The sequence below is a fragment of the Entelurus aequoreus genome, linkage group LG11, assembly GCF_033978785.1.
Source record: "Entelurus aequoreus isolate RoL-2023_Sb linkage group LG11, RoL_Eaeq_v1.1, whole genome shotgun sequence".
NCBI classification, from domain to species: Eukaryota; Metazoa; Chordata; class Actinopteri; order Syngnathiformes; family Syngnathidae; genus Entelurus; species Entelurus aequoreus.
The window spans coordinates 28366598-28384979 of record NC_084741.1 but is presented as its reverse complement, the minus strand read 5'-3'; the positions used below and the strand labels follow the sequence as shown (position 1 = coordinate 28384979).

Here is an 18382-nt window from a genome sequence, read left to right as displayed (position 1 = left end):
CATATTTCATCACATCTTCTCATCTGGCATCTCACATTATGATCGGGCATCTCATATCTCACCTTTTCATCCAACATCTTATATTTTCATTCAGCATCTCATATTCTCATTGAGCAACTCATCTTATCCTGTAGTATCTCACCTTCTCATCCAACATCTTATATTCTCATTCAGTATCTCACATTCTCATCTGGCATCTCACGTTCTCATTTAGCACTGCATTTTCTCATCAAACATCTCATATTCTCATCACGCATCTCACCTTCTCATCTTGCAATTTATACTCTCACTTAGCCTTTAATTTTGTCAACGACCATCCCACCATCTCATCGGCCATTTACTTTTCTAATGTAGTATCTAATTTTCTCATCTAGCATTTAATTATCTCATTCAGCATCTCATGTTCTCATATGTCATCTCATTTTCTCATCCAACACTTCATTTGCTCATTCATCATCTCATCTTCTCATCTAACACTTCATTTGCTCATTCATCATCTCATCTTCTCATCTAACACTTCATTTGCTCATTCATCATCTCATCTTCTCATCTCGCATGTCATGTTCTCATGTGTCATCTCATCTTCTCATCCAACACTTCATTTGCTCATTCATCATCTCATCTTCTCATCTAACACTTTATTTGCTCATTCATCATCTCATCTTTTCATCTCGCATGTCATGTTCTCACGTGTCATCGCATCTTCTCATCTGGCATCTCACATTATCATCGGGCATCTCATATCTCACCTTTTCATCCAACATCTTATATTTTCTTTCAGCATCTCATATTCTCATTGAGCATCTCATCTTATCCTGTAGTATCCCATCTTCTCATCCAACATCTTATATTCTCATTCAGTATCTCACATTCTCATCTGGCATCTCACGTTCTCATTTAGCATTGCATTTTCTCATCAAACATCTCATAATCTCCTCACGCATCTCATCTTCTCATCTTGCAATTTATACTCTCACTTAGCCTTTAATTTTGTCAACGACCATACCACCATCTCACCGGCCATTTAATTTTCTAATGTAGTATCTAATTTTCTCATCTAGCCTTTAATTATCTCATTCAGCATCTCATGTTCTCATATGTCATCTCATCTTCTCATTCAACACTTCATTTGCTCATTCATCATCTCATCTTCTCATCTAACACTTCATTTGCTCATTCATCATCTCATCTTCTCATCTCGCATGTCATGTTCTCATGTGTCATCGCATCTTCTCATCTGGCATCTCACATTATCATCAGGCATCTCATATTTAAAGTTAAAGTTAAAGTACCAATGATAGTCACACACACACTAGGTGTGGTGAAATGTGTCCTCTGCATTTGACATATCCCCTTGTTCACCCCCTGGGAGGTGAGGGGAGCAGTGAGCAGCAGCATCTCACCTTTTCATCCAACATCTTATATTTTCATTCAGCATCTCATATTCTCATCTTCTCATCTCATCTTCTCATCTGGTATCTCATCTTCTCATCCAACACCTTATATTCTCATTCAGCATCGCATAGTCTCATCTGGCATCTCACGTTCTCATTTAGCATTGCATTTTCTCATCAAACATCTCATATTCTCATCTCGCAATTCATCTTCTCATCTTGCAATTTATACTCTCATTTAGCGTTTAATTTTGTCAACGAGCATCTCATCATCTCATCTGGCATTTTATTTTCTAATGTAGTAACGCATTTTCACATCTAGCATTGCATTATCTCATCTGGCATCTCATTTTCTCATCTGGCATCTGGTGTATTGAATTCTGGCAACTGCACCATGGTGGCTTATTTTGCAGTCGTACTCCTCGAACAGAAGTACACATTCTTTATGCAGGCACTAGTTTGTAACTTAGGCGTAATGTTTGGCCCTACAACAACGGAACATTTTTGGCATACAAAAATGAATAAAAGAGAGAGCCCTGAACTAAGCATTTCTTCTCTTGTTTGCCAGGTCGACGCTGTCTGAGGACAAACTGGTGTTCTGTAACGGTTTGGTGCTGCACAGGTTCCAGTGCCTTCGTGGGTTTGGAGAGTGGCTCGACTCCATTCGGGACTTTTCCAACCATCTCCAGAGCCTCAACCTGGATGCGTCCGCCTTCGCCTGCCTGGCCGCGCTCGTCCTGCTCACAGGTAAACAAAGACTATTGAGGTGTGTGTGGCTGATTGAATGTGACGGTGATCAGGTGCATGCATGCACTCACCGACATACATTCAGGGTAGATACACGTGTTCCAGCACATTTCTGCTGCTGCTAACAAGAACCCGATACCCACCAGCACCTGGTGCACCTGCTTCACACCTGCCCCTTTAATCAATGTGGACGTGTGAAACAGGCAGCAGAAAAGGCATGACCAAGATAGAAGAACAGGAAGTTTGCCGTCTATCAGTGAATGGCCGAAATAATAAACAATAAAATGTGGTTAAGTGTAACACGTTACAAAGGAATCGGATGGGATTTCACACAGAGTCATGGTCCGTGTTAAATTTGCTGTGCAAGCAAAATGTGCGCAGCAGTCGTGTTGACAGTAACAGTAAAAAAAATAGGGCATATATTCAGTTAGTACAAAAACTACAAAGACCAAGAAAAGAAAGCCTTAATTTTTTTGGTGAGGATCTGGATAAGGGTGAGTTTTAGTCCCATCCAAAGATAGAGGGGAACACAAACTTTTGCACAGTCCGTATGCCACATTTGCTAAGATAGTTTTGCCTATTGTAAACATGATATTATTTGAAAGCTCATCATAAAAGTCATAATCAAATCCCAAAATTCAGAAGTGTGGACAAAAAGTATTGCACACAAATAAAACCACTGTTGCCAACAGGCACCCTCTAGAAAACTTTAAATGTGTCCTCATATCACGCTAAAATCAATAAGTCACATTGGAAAAGGGAGAAAAAAAACATTATACCACTTTAACAAATGTGTATTTTGCATTAAGATTTTTAAGATCTTTTTTTTTACTTTTTCAAGAAAACAAATGCATGAAGTCGCATTTTTTTTAGAATATCGTTTGTTTTTTTTAAGTTCAAGAATTAAAACAAAAACAAATCTTACATTTTTCAGAATTTGTTTTTAATTTTATTTAAGATTTTTTTTTAATTTAAATCATTTTTAAGACATTTTTTTAAAGAAAGTTATTTTTGTTTGTTTGTTTTTTACTAAAACGTTATCTATTTTTGAGGGCAAACCTATTCCAGTCAAGAAAAAAAAAATTCCAGTAAGAAATATATCTTTATCATGATATATAAAGTCAGATTTTTTACCCAAAAATTATTAAAGATACCTTTTTTTGGTAGAACTTTTTTTTAAGAGCAAAAAAGTCCTACACTCCCTGAAATTTTCTTTTAATGATCTTCTGTTGTTGGACAAATCAATGCTTAGTTTAGGTCATTTTGTCCTTTATTGGACAAAGGACCATATTTGGTAATTTGAATAAAAATGGAGCCCACTCTTATAATTATAATAGAGGACAGTCTTGCATATTCTCTAAGCCAGTGATTCTCAAACTGTGGTACACATACCAAACGCCAAATAATCACTCACTAAAATATTCAAACACAGTGTTACTGTTCAAACAGTGTGTAACGTTACAGTGGCCAAAAATAAAGATAGCTTTTTTTGGTAGAAAAACAATATTTTTTATGAGCAACCCTTTTTATGATCTTCTGTTGCTGGACAAATCAATGCTTAGTTTAGGTCATGTTGTCCTTTATTGGACAAATAACCATATTTGGTAATTTGAGTGAAAATGAAGCCCACACTTTTAATTATAATAGAGGACAGTCTTGCATATTCTCTAAGCCAGTGATTCTCAAACTGTGGTGCACATACCAAACGCCAAGTAATCACTTATTAAAATATTCAAACACAGTGTTACTGTTCAAACAGTGTGTAACGTTACAGTGGCCAAAAATAAAGATAGCTTTTTTTGGTAGAAAAACAATATTTTTTATGAGCAACCCTTTTTATGATCTTCTGTTGCTGGACAAATCAATGCTTAGTTTAGGTCATGTTGTCCTTTATTGGACAAATAACCATATTTGGTCATTTGAGTGAAAATGAAGCCCACACTTTTAATTATAATAGAGGACAGTCTTGCATATTCTCTAAGCCAGTGATTCTCAAACTGTGGTACACATACCAAACGCCAAGTAATCACTTATTAAAATATTCAAACACAGTGTTACTGTTCAAACAGTGTGTAACATTACAGTTGCCAAAAATATACTTGTTGAATAAAAACTCTGCCTCGTTTTAATGGATATTTAGGCCTACTGCGCTTTAAATTTGTCCTCATATCACACTAAAATCAATAAGTCGCATTGGAAAAGGGGGAAAAAAACATTATACCACATTAACAATTTTGTATATAAGCATTAAGAAATAAGTCATATATTTTGTCGGGCAAAAAAAAATCATCTGAGATTTTTTTTTTTCAAAGTCAAACTTTTAAAAAAAATCAAATTTTTAAAGATGTTTTTTTTTTTTTTTTAAAGAAAAAATGAATGAAGTCTGCCTCGTTTAATGAATACTTAGGCCTACTGCGCTACTGTATTTTAATGTTGGTCATTATGGTGGCCCTTGCAGAGCCAAGTGTTTTCTGAGGTGGTACTTGGTAGAAAAAAGTTGGAGAACCACTGCTCTAATTGACTAGTTTATGGATTATTATGATGGTCGTTATTAGAGATGCAGTGATTAGGAAAATGTCCTTAAATGCCCCAAATTTCAGGGTAAAAGGTGACATCCACGGAAATATCATAAGCGAGTCTGTACAAACGCCTCCCCTTGTCGTTGCTGAATTTCTTTACCTCCACCGGCGCCTTGGTTTCCTCTCTCTAAAGCCCCCCAACACAAGCTCCTCTCTCTGGGGGAGCACTTAACTCTGCGCCTCATCGACCAGCCCACCACGGCGCTGCGCTCTGCGCTGGTGTCTCAGTGCCACCTCGCTAGCGCACACAAGCGCACCGCCAGAGCAACCAGGCCATCGACCACTGCAGAGTGGCCCGCGTAGAAAGGCGGCCATCGATTCCCCCCTCGCTACCGGGGCGAGTTAGTAAGTAAGAGGTCTGAAAGGCACATTGAAAGGAGGGCTGGAGTGAGCGACAAACAAAAGAGCCACATAAACAAACAATAAATAGGCTTAACATAATGGATATCTCAAAGTGGTCCCGGCCGCGGCCTCCCTGCAGGGCCCGGGTGTGTGTATGTCAGTGTGTATGTCAGTGTGTGTGTGTGTGTGTGTGTGTGTTGTGGGTGTACACCCTGTGCTCAGCAGAATGACTTAGTGTCACATTAAGCCCCGTTCGGGTGCCGCTGGAGTTGCTATGGGCAGCAGTGTGTTTGTGTGCATGCGCGCGTGTGCCTCTAATCTCATTTGGCGGCTCACAGGGCCGAATAATCAGCTAATTGTCGAGCACTTTTGTCTTTGCCCGTGTCTTCAATCGTAGCGAGCATGAGTGTGTGTGTGTGTGTGTGTGTGTGTGTGTGTGTGTGTGTGTGTGTGTGTGTGTGTGTGTGTGTGTGTGTGTGTGTGTGTGTGTGTGTGTGTGTGTGTGTGTGTGTGTGTGTGTGTGTGTGCAAGTGAACGTCTCTATGTATCCATTGTGTGCAGTGGGCTTATTAGGTTAGGCTGTGTATTGATCTGTAGTGAGTGAGACAAGTTAAAGCCTGTTAAGAACTTAAGCCATACAGGCTAATGAGGTGCAATTCAATAGACGAAGACGTTGCAATTGCTCTTTCTGCTCAACAAGCCAATGGTGGCTGCAGAAGGAACGGAATATTCGCTGGAAATTTGCAAAAACTTTTCATACCGATTTGTCGACTGGAATTGTACAGGAAATTCGGGGTCGTTCAAACAGGGGTGTCAAATACATTTTAGATCGGGGGCCACATGGAGAAAAATCTACTCCCGGCACGGCACGATAACTTAAAAATAAAGACAACTTCTGATTGTTTTCTTTGTTTAAAAATAGAACAAGCACAAATGTACAAATCATAATGTTGTTGGGGTTTTTTTTACACTTACATGTTGCGGTTAATAATTTATTTGTTTTTATTTATATTTTCCAAATAAATTATTATGTGATAATGTTCATCAGTCATCATAATTTTCAATTTATTAAGATACATTTTTTTTAATCAAAATCAAATTACAGGATGTTATTTATGTAGTTTGATCATTTTTCTCGACTGATGTACTAACATCATGTGGTTTATTTTGTACATATGTAGCATCATCTTCAAAGATACAAATAATTGCTATTGGCACATCCAGTGGACACATTTACAACAGCTGTTTATTCAATCAAAAATTCCAGGTACATTTTTATACTTAGCAAACTCATCCCCCTGGCCGGATAAATCCTGTTCGCGGGCCTGATCCAGCCCTCGGGCTGTACGTTTGACACCCCTGCTCTACATGAATGTGGATTTGGATCAATTGGGCAGTTTCAATTGGAAGTAGCCGTTTTTGGTCATTTTTTATACAAACTCTATAATGTTCATTTAGATCAGGGGTCGGCAAGCCAAATTGTTGAAAGAGCCATATTGGCCCAAAAATACAAAATAAAATATGTCTGGCGCTGCAAAAAATTAAAAGTCTTATATAAGTGTTATAATGAAGGCAACACATGATGTAAGTGTCAATATTAGCCTACTATCAAAAAGACAAAGTGTCGCAGGCTGACGTAAATCTTTGTTCACAGAAATGTTGACATTTTAATATTTATTCTACACATTTTTACAACATTGGAAAACATTAGTACAACTTCTCAGAGGGTGAGATAACTCCTGGAAATGATTGTCTTAGAATGGCCAAAGGTATAGATGTGTGTGTCCAAGTTAAAGGAAACGGCAGGCTGTCTTCTTCTAATGGATTTATGACAATTTTTGCAAGCTGGGTAATGTTTGCTGTGGTCTGGAACAACATGGCGCACAAACAACTATCAGAAATGCAGCCAATATTACATAAAGATAATTTGTCATGAGACAAAGAAACAAGGCATAATGATGCAATATGTACGTACAGCTAGTCTAAATAGCATGTTAGCATCGATTAGCTTGCATTCATGCAGTGACCAAATATCCCTGATTAGCACTCTACACAAGTCAATAACATCAACAAAGCTCACCTTTGTGCATTCACGCACAGTATAAAATTTTTGGTGGACAAAATGAGACGGAGAAGGAGTGGCATAAAACACGTCTTTCTGTGGCAGCGTTGGAGAAAGTTGTGTGTGTAAACAAACTACGATGAGTTCAAGGACCGCCAAAATTAGTAAGACAAAACGGTGCTTGCCATATACTTCCATCAGTGAAGCATGTATAATATAAAGAGTGGGATTTCTAACAATTAGGAATGTTTGTGTCATGATTGTCCTCCTACAGAAACTATATTAAAACAAAAAATATTATTTTTCCCTCATCTTTTTCCATTTTCACACATTTTTGAAAAATCCCCCAGGGAGCTACTAGGACGGCTCTAAAGTCACAGGTTGCTGACCCCCGAGTTAGATGAATAAACATTATGTTTTGTCATAATGTTCTTGGGCTGTTTAGTTGAGTTATCGCGGAACTATTCAGTTGGACATGTTCGACATTAATGTAACTCTTTGCAAACTTTACGTGGCTGCTAGGGGGCGCTAACTTTCCAAAGTTTTGTAAGTATTTTATCCCGCGCTCATGCTCGGAGCATGCATGCACACCCCACATAACGCTAAGGATAGGTACAGAAGTCTGTGTTTTCATAGGTACCGACTGAAGTCCGGCGGTAGTACTGCGTATCGATTCACGTTAAATCAAACAGTGCCATATTCCGTTACTTTTGTTGCACTTGACGTCACTGGCTCAACATTGAAACAAGCAGTAAAACACTCAGAGCAAACTCAGCCGGCGTGCCCCTAGGTAATGTTGCAGTTTTCCATACCAAAACAGCAAAAACAAGGCGCCAAAAAGTGCTAGAAGGATCCACTTTTCAAAATGCGCTAGCTCGATGCTAGTTTACTTTGGATTTGCCATAGACATGCTACCGATTAGCATTAGTGATTTTACATGGTGACTTTGCAAGCAAGCGGCATCTAACAATGCAAGTAATTGGGATTCATCTATTTAACCTGTGAAGTCCTCTAAAACATCCAACAATGTGTACAGTATTTTGGTCATTTTAAGCATGACCCCAACTTTTTTCCTGGGTGCACTGATTTCACAGAGCGCATAGCAACTAACGCTACTTCTGTCAACACTAACAACATAGAGAGCATGTTCTGTGTTTGCTACTATAAGTTGTGCAGACTTCACGAGAGTCAACAAGGACTACTTTCGGACAAATGATCATCCAGAACCTTACATTTTTGAGCCTGAATATAAGGAGGATGATCTCTGAGTTTTAGAAGCTGATTGAAAAACAGATCCAGCTGTAGTGAAACACTAAACCGTCATGTAGCAGTAATGTTAAATGTTTAACGTTTCATCAACAAAAAAACAACTAAAGCCGTCACTTACAATGACGGATGGGATGGTTGTATCGTTCAGCGCAAGACGTGTGCTCCCTGTTTAGCTAGTAAATTCAGTATGATCACCACCCCTTAGATAAAAAATGCTGGCAGCAAACAAGCAACTTGACAGATCTTCCTAGGGATGTCATTGTGTCCGAGTTTAGAGCCAGGAGCCACTGATTCAATCGGCTTGGGTTTTTAAGCTGCTAGCGTGTAGAATATCTAGCTTTTTTTAGCTGAAAAGCGATTCAGCAGCAGCAACTCCAGTAGCTATCATTACCTCCCTGCTCTTGATGGCAGCCTGAGGCATGTAAGCGAGGCGCTGTGTCACTACGCCAGAAAAGTAGTTCCTCTGTGTTAGCTGCTACATAAACAATGTTGTTATTACTTGGTTAATGTGCAAGTCACGGAATGATAACCGTGCTAACCGTGCTATTGTTGGCGTTTTTTGGGATGTTTTTAGAGGGCTTTTTTGGAAAAAAAGTATAACTTCCCTTTACCTGCCTTGTTAGCCGCCTCGTGCTAGCAGTTTTTTTTTTACTATATGTTTTATTTCAAGCATTTTTTTTTAAATAAAAATATTGGGTTTTTTTAGATTAGATTAAGTCCATACTTTTTCTAGAAAAAAAAGTTATTCTTTGAAGAAGTCTTTTTTTCTTTTCAAGATAATCTTAATGAAGTATAAAGTCATATTGTTGAGATTTATATGTATATTTTTTAAGAAATGTGTTTTGGTAGAGTAAAAATATTTATTAAATTAGTTATTAGCAAATAAAGTCATAGTTTTAGAGCAAAAAGTCCTCCACCCCCTGAAATTGGTGATTGGAACCCTGTTTATAATATCCAGAAAAGTAGTTCCTCTGTGTTGTTTTCTACAATAACAATGTCGCTATAACTTACTTGGTTATTATGCAGGTCACAGCATGTAAATAAAGCATTGTTGGTGGTTTTTGAGGGTTTTATTAGTGAAATAGGTGAATCCCCATTACCTGCATTGTTAGCTGCCTCTTGCTGTCAGGTTTTTTTTTTTACAATTCACAGAAAAAGGAAAGACATCTGTGTTCTTGTCTCACATACGGATTGTGGATGATGGGTGAAATTCCAGAACAAAAATGCAGTTTTTATTTTAAGCGTTTTTTTTTAAAAAATGTAAATGCAAAAACAGTGGGGTAATTTACACAGACTATAATACAATAAATATATATTTTGAGTAATGATGAAGAAATAAAATAAAAATAAGATAATAGGAGCAAAAAAACAAAAAATATACCTTCTATTGAAAGCTTAGCTAGTTTTAATGTGGATTCATGAGAGTTAAGAAGAAGTTGTGAAATTACAGCCTTGTCATTATTACCATTTTTGTAATGGTATGTGACGTGCTTGAAATCTTGTTTTTGCTGCAGGATGTTCTTTTTTCACAACCACAATATCATGTGAATTCCCTCACATTGTTGTTTATTCTAATGAATGTGTGTGTTTCTTATCAATGGTTTGCCATTTGCTGAATAATTCTCTGTCCTCCACAGAGCAAGTCCCTGGCCTGAAAGACTCTAAGCGTGTGGAGGAGCTTCAGAACAAAGTGAGCTGCTGTCTCAGAGACCACCTGGGCTGCGGACCCTCATCATCGTCAAAGGCGGCGCCCGCCCTGAGTCGTATTCTGGGCTTAAGGGCGGAGCTGCGTTCCCAGAGGACTCAGGGCCTTCAGAGGATCTTCTACCTGAAGCTGGAGGACCTGGTGCCACCTCCGCCTTTGATTGACAGGTTTCTGGACACTGTGCCTTACTAATGGCGGACGGGTGGTGAGGACAGACTCACTTTGCTATGTGATGCCAACAGGACAAGCATGTAAAGAGACACAGAAAAAATGCTTGGCCACGTCTGACTTTTTGCTGTGTGGCAGTCCTGTTTAGATGTACACTGGCCTGCTTCTCTGGCGGGCGGACATTTTTTAAAGTCATGACAGGAGCATTGCATACACATGTCAGCGTCGACACATTTCAATAACGCAGGAAGCGAGTTGTTTGATTCCAAGTGCAATTTTTGACTGCTTTCTTATTTTAGGAAGCTTAAGGAGTGGTTTCATTTCAAACTCTAAATGATTTGTCTGACATTGTCAGTCTAGCTGTGGAAGAGAGAAGAAAGAATGCTTTAGAAGAGAAAACTGGTGCACTAACGATTGATGACTGCTCACTCAGACTTGAACGGCTTTTTTTCAAATGTTGCTAATTTGTATGGCGCCTCGCCTATGCTCCTGAGAAACCAGCGTCCACTGCAGTGGACATTTATTTATATTTTTTTCTGCATAACAGATTTTTCATTGTAAGTTTGACTAAAGAAATAGAGCAAAAAGAAATGTCCTCTGCAGAGGACGCTGGTTCTCAGCAGGGTATTGAGATCAGAGGAGACAGAAAGAAGCTTGTGAAGCACTTACACCCTGCAAAAGGCGAGAAGCACCGACACACACCCACAGGGCAGGGTGCTCGACAACATAGATCCACGGGCCAAACATTCCGCAGTCTTTTTCTAGTTCTGTTGTGTGAGCGTGTGTGTGTGTGTGTGTGTGTGTGTGTGTGTGTGTGTGTGTGTGTGTGTGTGGGTGTGTGTGTGTGTGTGTGTGTGTGTGTGTGTGTGTGTGTGTGTGTGTGTGTGTGTGTGTGTGTGTGTGTGTGTGTGTGTGTGTGTGTGTGTGTGTGAACGCTTAGAGAAGCCAGCATCTTCTGCATGGTGTGTTTTAAAGCGGTCAAAGACCAGCTCGCCTCATGTGTCTCAAACCCCCTACAAAAAAAAACCCTCACACACTCACGGCAGCGGTGATATTTAAAAAGAAAAAAAATAGAAAAAAAAGAAAGAAAAAAAGCAAATTCTATAGATATATAAATATATAAATATATAAAAACTAATATTTTGAAGTGTTTTTAGCTTTTTTTAAATATTGTGGTACGACTTGTGCATTGTTTTCAAAAAGAAGAGAAACAAAAAAAAAACAGAGAAAAAGTTGCTGTTTTTTTTCTTTTTTTAATGTCCTTTTTTGGTTGAGTTTCCTGTTCGACTTTTTCATTCTCTTTTGGTTCACTGGATTTTCTGTTCAGCACTTTGAAATCATAAACTAGTTCTGATTATTCTGGCTCCTGTCTTGTTTTTATTATCGTACTTGACCTCAACGCAATTCATTAAAGGTGTTTCATGACACCCTTCTCTTTTTTTAAATCACATTGGAGAAATAAAATACTCCATAATAGATTCCACATTTAACAGCCTTCTCCCTGACCACGCCTACTCTGTTTTGATTGGTTAATTGGTCAAGCCTCAGGGCAGCATAAAGACGCGCCCTCTTGAAGCGGCTACATGCTAGCAATTGTCAGTTAACAGTTCAGAAGTATTGGATGTATGGATATGGTTATGATTTATTTGTTTCAGACATGTCGACAAATTACAAAACCCAAAACCAGTGAAGTTGGCACGTTGTGTAAACCGTAAATAAAAACAGAATACAATGATTTGCAAATCCTTTTCAACCTATATTCAATTGAATAGACTGCAAAGACAAAATAGGTAACGTTCGAACTGGAAAACGTTGTTATTTTTTGCAAATAAAAACGTGCAACATGTTTCAAAAAAGCTGGCATAAGTGGCAAACAATACTGAGTAAGTTGAGGAATGCTCATCAAACACTTATTTGGAACATCCCACAGGTGAACAGGCTAATTGGGAACAGGTGGGTGCCATGATTGGGTATAAAAGCAGCTTCCATGAAATGCTCAGTCATTCACAAACAAGGATGGGGCGAGGGTCACCACTTTGTCAACAAATGTGTGAGCAAATTGTTTAAGAACAACATTTCTCAACGAGCTATTGCAAGGATTTTAGGGATTTCACCATCTACAGTCCATAATATCATCAAATAGTTCAGAAAATCTGGAGAAATCACTGCACTTAAAGGCCTACTGAAATGAATTTTTTTTATTTAAACGGGGATAGCAGATCTATTCTATGTGTCATACTTGATAATTTCGCGATATTGCCATATTTTTGCTGAAAGGATTTAGTATAGAACAACGACGATAAAGATTGCAACTTTTGGTATCTGATAAAAAAAAAGCCTTGCCCCTACCGGAAGTAGCGTGACGTAGTCAGTTGAACATATACGCAAAGTTCCCTATTGTTTACAATGATGGCCGCATGAAGTGAGAGAGATTCGGACCGAGAAAGCGACAATTTCCCCATTAATTTGAGCGAGAATGAAAGATTTGTGGATGAGTAAAGTGCAAGTGAAGGACTAGTGGGGAGTTGAAGCTATTCAGATAGGGAAGATGCTGTGAGAGCCGGGGGTGACCTGATATTCAGCTGGGAATGACTACAACAGTAAAAAAACACAAGACATATATATACTCTATTAGCCACAACACAACCAGGCTTATATTTAATATGCCACAAATTAATCCTGCATAAAAACACCTGCGTGTTTGTTACGCTAGCTCCTAGCTCCTCTGCTAGCTCCTAGCTCCATAGAACACGCCAATACAATTCAAACACCTGATCAACACACACAATCACTCAGCCCAAAAGACCCTTCACCTAACCCAAGGTTCATAAAGCTTATATATTTTTAAAAAGTTACGTACATACGCAAAAAAAAGTTGCGCACATACGGTCAAGCGATCAAATGTTTAGAAGCCAAAGCCGCATACTCACAGTAGCACGTCTGCGCCTTTGTCATCCAAATCAAAGTAATCCTGGTAAGAGTCTGTGTTGTCCCAGTTCTCTACAGGCGTCTGTGTATCGAAGTCAAAAGTCCTCCTGGTTAGAGTCTCTGTTATCCGAGTTCTTCCATCTTGACTGCATCTTTCGGGAATGTAAACAAAGAAGCGCCGGCTGTGTACTGTTGTTGCTGACTACGTTCGAAAAATACGTCCATTTCGCACCGACAACTTTCTTCTTTGCTTGCTCAGCTTCCTTCTCCATAATGCAATGAACATGATTGCAACAGATTCACGAACACAGATGTCCAGAATACTTTGGAATTATGAAATGAAAACAGAGCTTTTTCGTATTGGCTTCAATGTGGAAGGCATACCCGTGTTCGCCGGGCCACGTCACGCGCATACGTCATCCTCAGAGGCGTTTCGAACCGGAAGTTTAGCGGCAAATTTAAAATGTCACTTTATAAGTTAACCCGGCCGTATTGGCATGTGTTATAATGTTAAGATTTCATCATTGATATATAAACTATCAGACTGCGTGGTCGGTAGTAGTGGGTTTCAGTAGGCCTTTAAGCGATGATATTACTCACCTTCGATCCCTCAGGCGGTACTGCATCAAAAAGCGACAAAGGTGTGTAAAGGATATCACCACATGGGCTCAGGAACATTTCAGAAACCCACTGTCAGTAACTACAGTTGGTCGCTACATCTGTAAGTGCAAGTTAAAACTCTACTGTGCTAATCGAAAGCCATTTATCAACAGCACCCAGAAACGCCGCCGGCTTCGCTGGGCCCGAGCTCATCTAAGATGGACTGATGCAAAGTGGAAAAGTGTTCTGTGGTCTCACAAGTCCACATTTCAAATTGTTTTTGGAAACTGTGGACGTTGTGTCCTCCAGAACAAAGAGGAAAAGAACCATCCGGATTGTTATAGGCGCAAAGTTGAAAAGCCAGCATCTGTGATGGTATGGGGGTGTATTAGTGCCCAAAGCATGGGTAACTTACACATCTGCGAAGGCACCATTAATGCTGAAAGGTACATACAGGTTTTGGAGCAACATATGTTGCCATCCAAGCTGCTTATTTCAGCAAGACAATTAACTTGTTACAACAGTGTGGCTTCATAGTAAAAGAGTGCGGGTACTACACTGGCCTGCCTGTAGTCCAGACCTGTCTCCCATTGAAAATGTGTGGTGCATTATGAAGCCTAAAATACCACAACGGAGACCCCGGACTGTTGAACAACTTAAGCTGTACATCAAGCAAGAATGGGAAAGAATTCCACCTGAAAAGTTTCAATAATTGGTCTCCTCAGTTCCCAAACGTTTATTGAGTGTTGTTAAAAGGAAAGGCCGTGTAACACAGTGGTAAAAATTTTCCTGTGACAACTTTTTTGCAATGTGTTGCTGCCATTAAATTCTAAGTTAATGATTATTTGCAAAAAAAATTAAGTTTCTCAGTTCGTACGTTAAGTATCTTGTCTTTGCAGTCTATTCAATTGAATATGAGTTGAAAAGGATTTGCAAATCATTGTATTCTGTTTTTATTTACGGATTACACAACGTGCCAACTTCACTGGTTTTGGGTTTTGTACATTAGGGAACATCATGTGGTAACATTTGCAGAACTTAACATATCGGAATAGGAGTAGAAAGAAGCAAAGCTTGAATTTACCCATTCTCTGTGTCTTTTGCTTAACATACATAACTTGTACACGTTTAAATTAAGTTTACTCCCTGTGTGACAATACTATAGTAATAAAAGTGGATAAATTGAGAATCCAGATTTAGTTTACTTGCCAAAAAAAACACAACCAACACTACAGAGCAGTGTTTCACAGATGGACTTTTTAATGTTGTAACGTGAGAAATACACAAGGTCTCATGAAAATACCGTGAAGTTTTTGATTTAAAAAAAAAACTCATGATACGACATTTCCACATCATCTAGAACCAGAAAACAACATTTTAAACATACGTCTAAAATGTAGTATAAAAAAATGATGCATGTTTCACCATAAGCACCTTTCAAACAGAGATCCTCCAAAATTGCAGCATCAGTGGTTCAAGGTTAAATGTATAGGTGCCGTTTATACTGTACATCATTTCTATTAAAAATGACTTTTCAATCAGTAATATGTATCACCAGAGCCTGTTTATGATCACCAAAACTTCTTCCATATGGACATAATACCACCTCGGACCTGCCCCTGGCTAGATAAGCCCACTCTGTGTGAGTGGGCTAAATTTGAAAAATGAATACAAATAAATAATTTCAAAAAAATTAAAATCACCAGGGCTAAATTTGGGCAAAAACTTTTTTTTTTTTTACTAAAAGGTTGGGTAATAATTGTTTTAGTGCAAAATAATAGATGTAACATAATTAAAACATAAACTTTCCTGACACAATACCGGCCGGGATTCAATCCCTGTATGATTGATCATCAGCCCAGAATATTTTTGCGGGGAAAACATACTGTATGTTCTTATCGGTGATGGAGCAGGCAAGGGCTAGGAAGGGCCCTGATAGACACACACCACACACAAAAGACAGCTTTGTAAAAAACAAAAACACAAAGCAGGCATTTCTTTACACCTTAAAATAAAAATCTGCCAGTCATCAGTCAGATAGACGTCGGCACTAAATTGGGTCGTTTTGTTTTTCTTCAGCGAATAGGCTAACCTAGCATGATCGATGTTGTTAAAATGCAAGTGTTACGTTAGCATAAATACATAGCTATGCTAGGGTCGCTAACGTTTGCGTCCTACCATCAAATTCCTTAACGTACGTTGTTGTAACACAGTGCCTCTCAAATATTTTCTGTTACGCCCCCCATAGGAAGAAGAAAGTATTACGCAACAATACATCTGCATAACATTGTAAGTAGAGATATCCGATAATGGCTTTTTGCCGATTTTGTGGGAGATTCAGTATCAGTAGGTAGTATTAGCGCTGTAATTTGTTTGTCAGTGCAGTTTATACACATCGGCTACACTGGATGGACAGATCGAGAATAGGGGAGAATTGAGGGCCAGGAAAAAGACGAAAACGTTAGCATGAGGTTCGGATCAGCCTGCAGCCTCGTTAAACAGCATTGATCGCCTTGGTGACATTTCCCAGTACATGTCGTGTGTAGTGTCATGGCCGTCACTATCCCAGTCCAACACAACATCACACACAGCCAGGACAGTGAGACAACCAGGTGATTGATGGCAACTGAGATTGGACAGAAATGCATGTTGCTTCGGTAATGTACAATGGAGCATCTAACCAAGTGTCCCCCAGGTTGTACAATTCAGAATTTGACCAAAATGAACTCTAAAGGCACACAAAACCAGCAAAATTGTGCATGTACTCCAGTTTGACTTTTTATGAAAATAAACACTGACAGCATTGAAGCTTGCCACCCATTGCTGGCGAAAAATCCAAAGACAGCCATAATCTTGAGATTTGTAAATAGAAAACATAAATCTGATTGACTCAGGCAAGGTTCAAATTTCTACATTGATGAGCACCTCAAAAAAACAAATGTCGACGTAATGTAAAAACAAGAGTATAAAAAAGTCATACTGTTCCATTACCTCTGTTCATACTACTGTCACTACTCAACTGCCAAAAGAACTGTAGACACCTTAATATTTATTACTTCCTATACTGTATATACTGTGTGTACTGTATATACTGTTATACTATTTGATATTGCACTGGTACTGTATATGACTACTGTACTTTACTTGTACTGATACTTCTACCATAGCTACTGGGACTTATTGTGCAACTTATTGTCTTGTAATTAATGTACATCAGAGCTATTCAAATTGTTGTATTTTTTGTATTTAGTGTAATAGATTCAGCAACTAGTGTTTGCTATTCAAATTGTTGTATTTTTTGTATTTAGTGTAATAGATTCAGCAACTAGTGTTTGCTATTCAAATTGTTGTATTTTTTGTATTTAGTGTAATAGATTCAAAAACTAGTGTTTGGATCCCACTGTACGCAATATCTGAAGAGCATGGAAAAAAGCATTTCACTGTGGTGTAATCCATACTTGCCAACCTTGAGACCTCCGATTTCGGTAGGTGGGGGGCGTGGTCGGGGGTGGGGCGGGGTTTGTGGTTGGGGCGGGGGCGTGGTTGAGGGCGTGGTTAAGAGGGGAGGAGTGCTTTCATCAAATGCACTAGAGTCTTGAATCTTCCATCTCTCCCTAGCATGGCCCAAAACCTGTCAATCTTTGCTTCCTGAGGAAGATCTTCACTGCCAAACACTTGGTAGTCCACTACTTCTTCCCGGAGGCTATCCAGGTCCAATCGCAGATGCGACTTGGAACTAACAAGCGTATTTCTTCATTTTACTCGTCGTCGGCGTCGCCACGGCTGTATCTTCCTCGTTCTTCTGCTTCGTCTCCTTGTTGTGTGCGCAGTTGTGCACTGCACTCTCTAAAAGCCGTAGATGTTATTGTTACATATGCATGTACAGTAGATGGCAGCATTGTCCTGTTTAAGAGTGTCACAACATTGCTGTTTACGGCAGACGAACTGCTTTACGGTAGACGAAAACGTGACTGCTGTTGTTGTGTGTTGTTACCGCGCTGGGAGGACGTTAATGAAACTGCCTAACAATAAACCCACATAAGAAACCAAGAACTCGCCCTCGACCATTCTACAGTTATAACGTGATTGGGCAGGCACGCTGTTTATATTGTGGGAAAGCGGACGTGAGAACAGGCTGTCCTCACTCAGGTCCGCGGAGCTGGAGGGGGCGTGGCCTCCAGCTCCGCCTGAATTTCGGGAGATTTTCGGGAGAATATTTGTCCCGGGAGGTTTTCGGGAAAGGCGCTGAATTTCGGGAGTCTCCCGGAAAATTCGGGAGGGTTGGCAAGTATGGTGTACTCTGCATGTGATGAATAAAACCCTTGAACCTTGAACCTTGCAAGGAAGTCAAGGTACCTTAGAAAACTGGGAAAGATTTAATCAACATGAACTTCTAACTCCAGTGCAAAGTATTCATTAAGTTTAAATACAAATGACAAAATATATGACTTAGAAAATATTATTGATTATAATACATTCATACCTATCATTAAAGGCCTACTGAAAGCCACTACTACCGACCACGCAGTATGATAGTTTATATATCAATGATGAAATCTTAACATTGCAACACATGCCAATACGGCCG

The 18382-nt window shown here is 39.2% G+C and overlaps 1 protein-coding gene across 2 annotated transcripts in view; it reads left to right on the top strand.

Moving 5' to 3' along the window:
* nr4a3 (nuclear receptor subfamily 4, group A, member 3) overlaps window positions 1-11161 on the top strand; it is a 46230-nt gene extending 35069 nt beyond the window's left edge. For both annotated transcript variants that reach the window (XM_062062901.1, XM_062062900.1), the window contains exons 7-8: window positions 1963-2141; window positions 10031-11161. In XM_062062901.1, the coding sequence (XP_061918885.1) occupies window positions 1963-2141; window positions 10031-10290 (439 nt within the window). In that variant the 3' untranslated portion in view covers window positions 10291-11161. The remainder of the gene's footprint in view (window positions 1-1962; window positions 2142-10030) is intronic.
* The last annotated feature ends 7221 nt before the right edge of the window (window positions 11162-18382 follow it).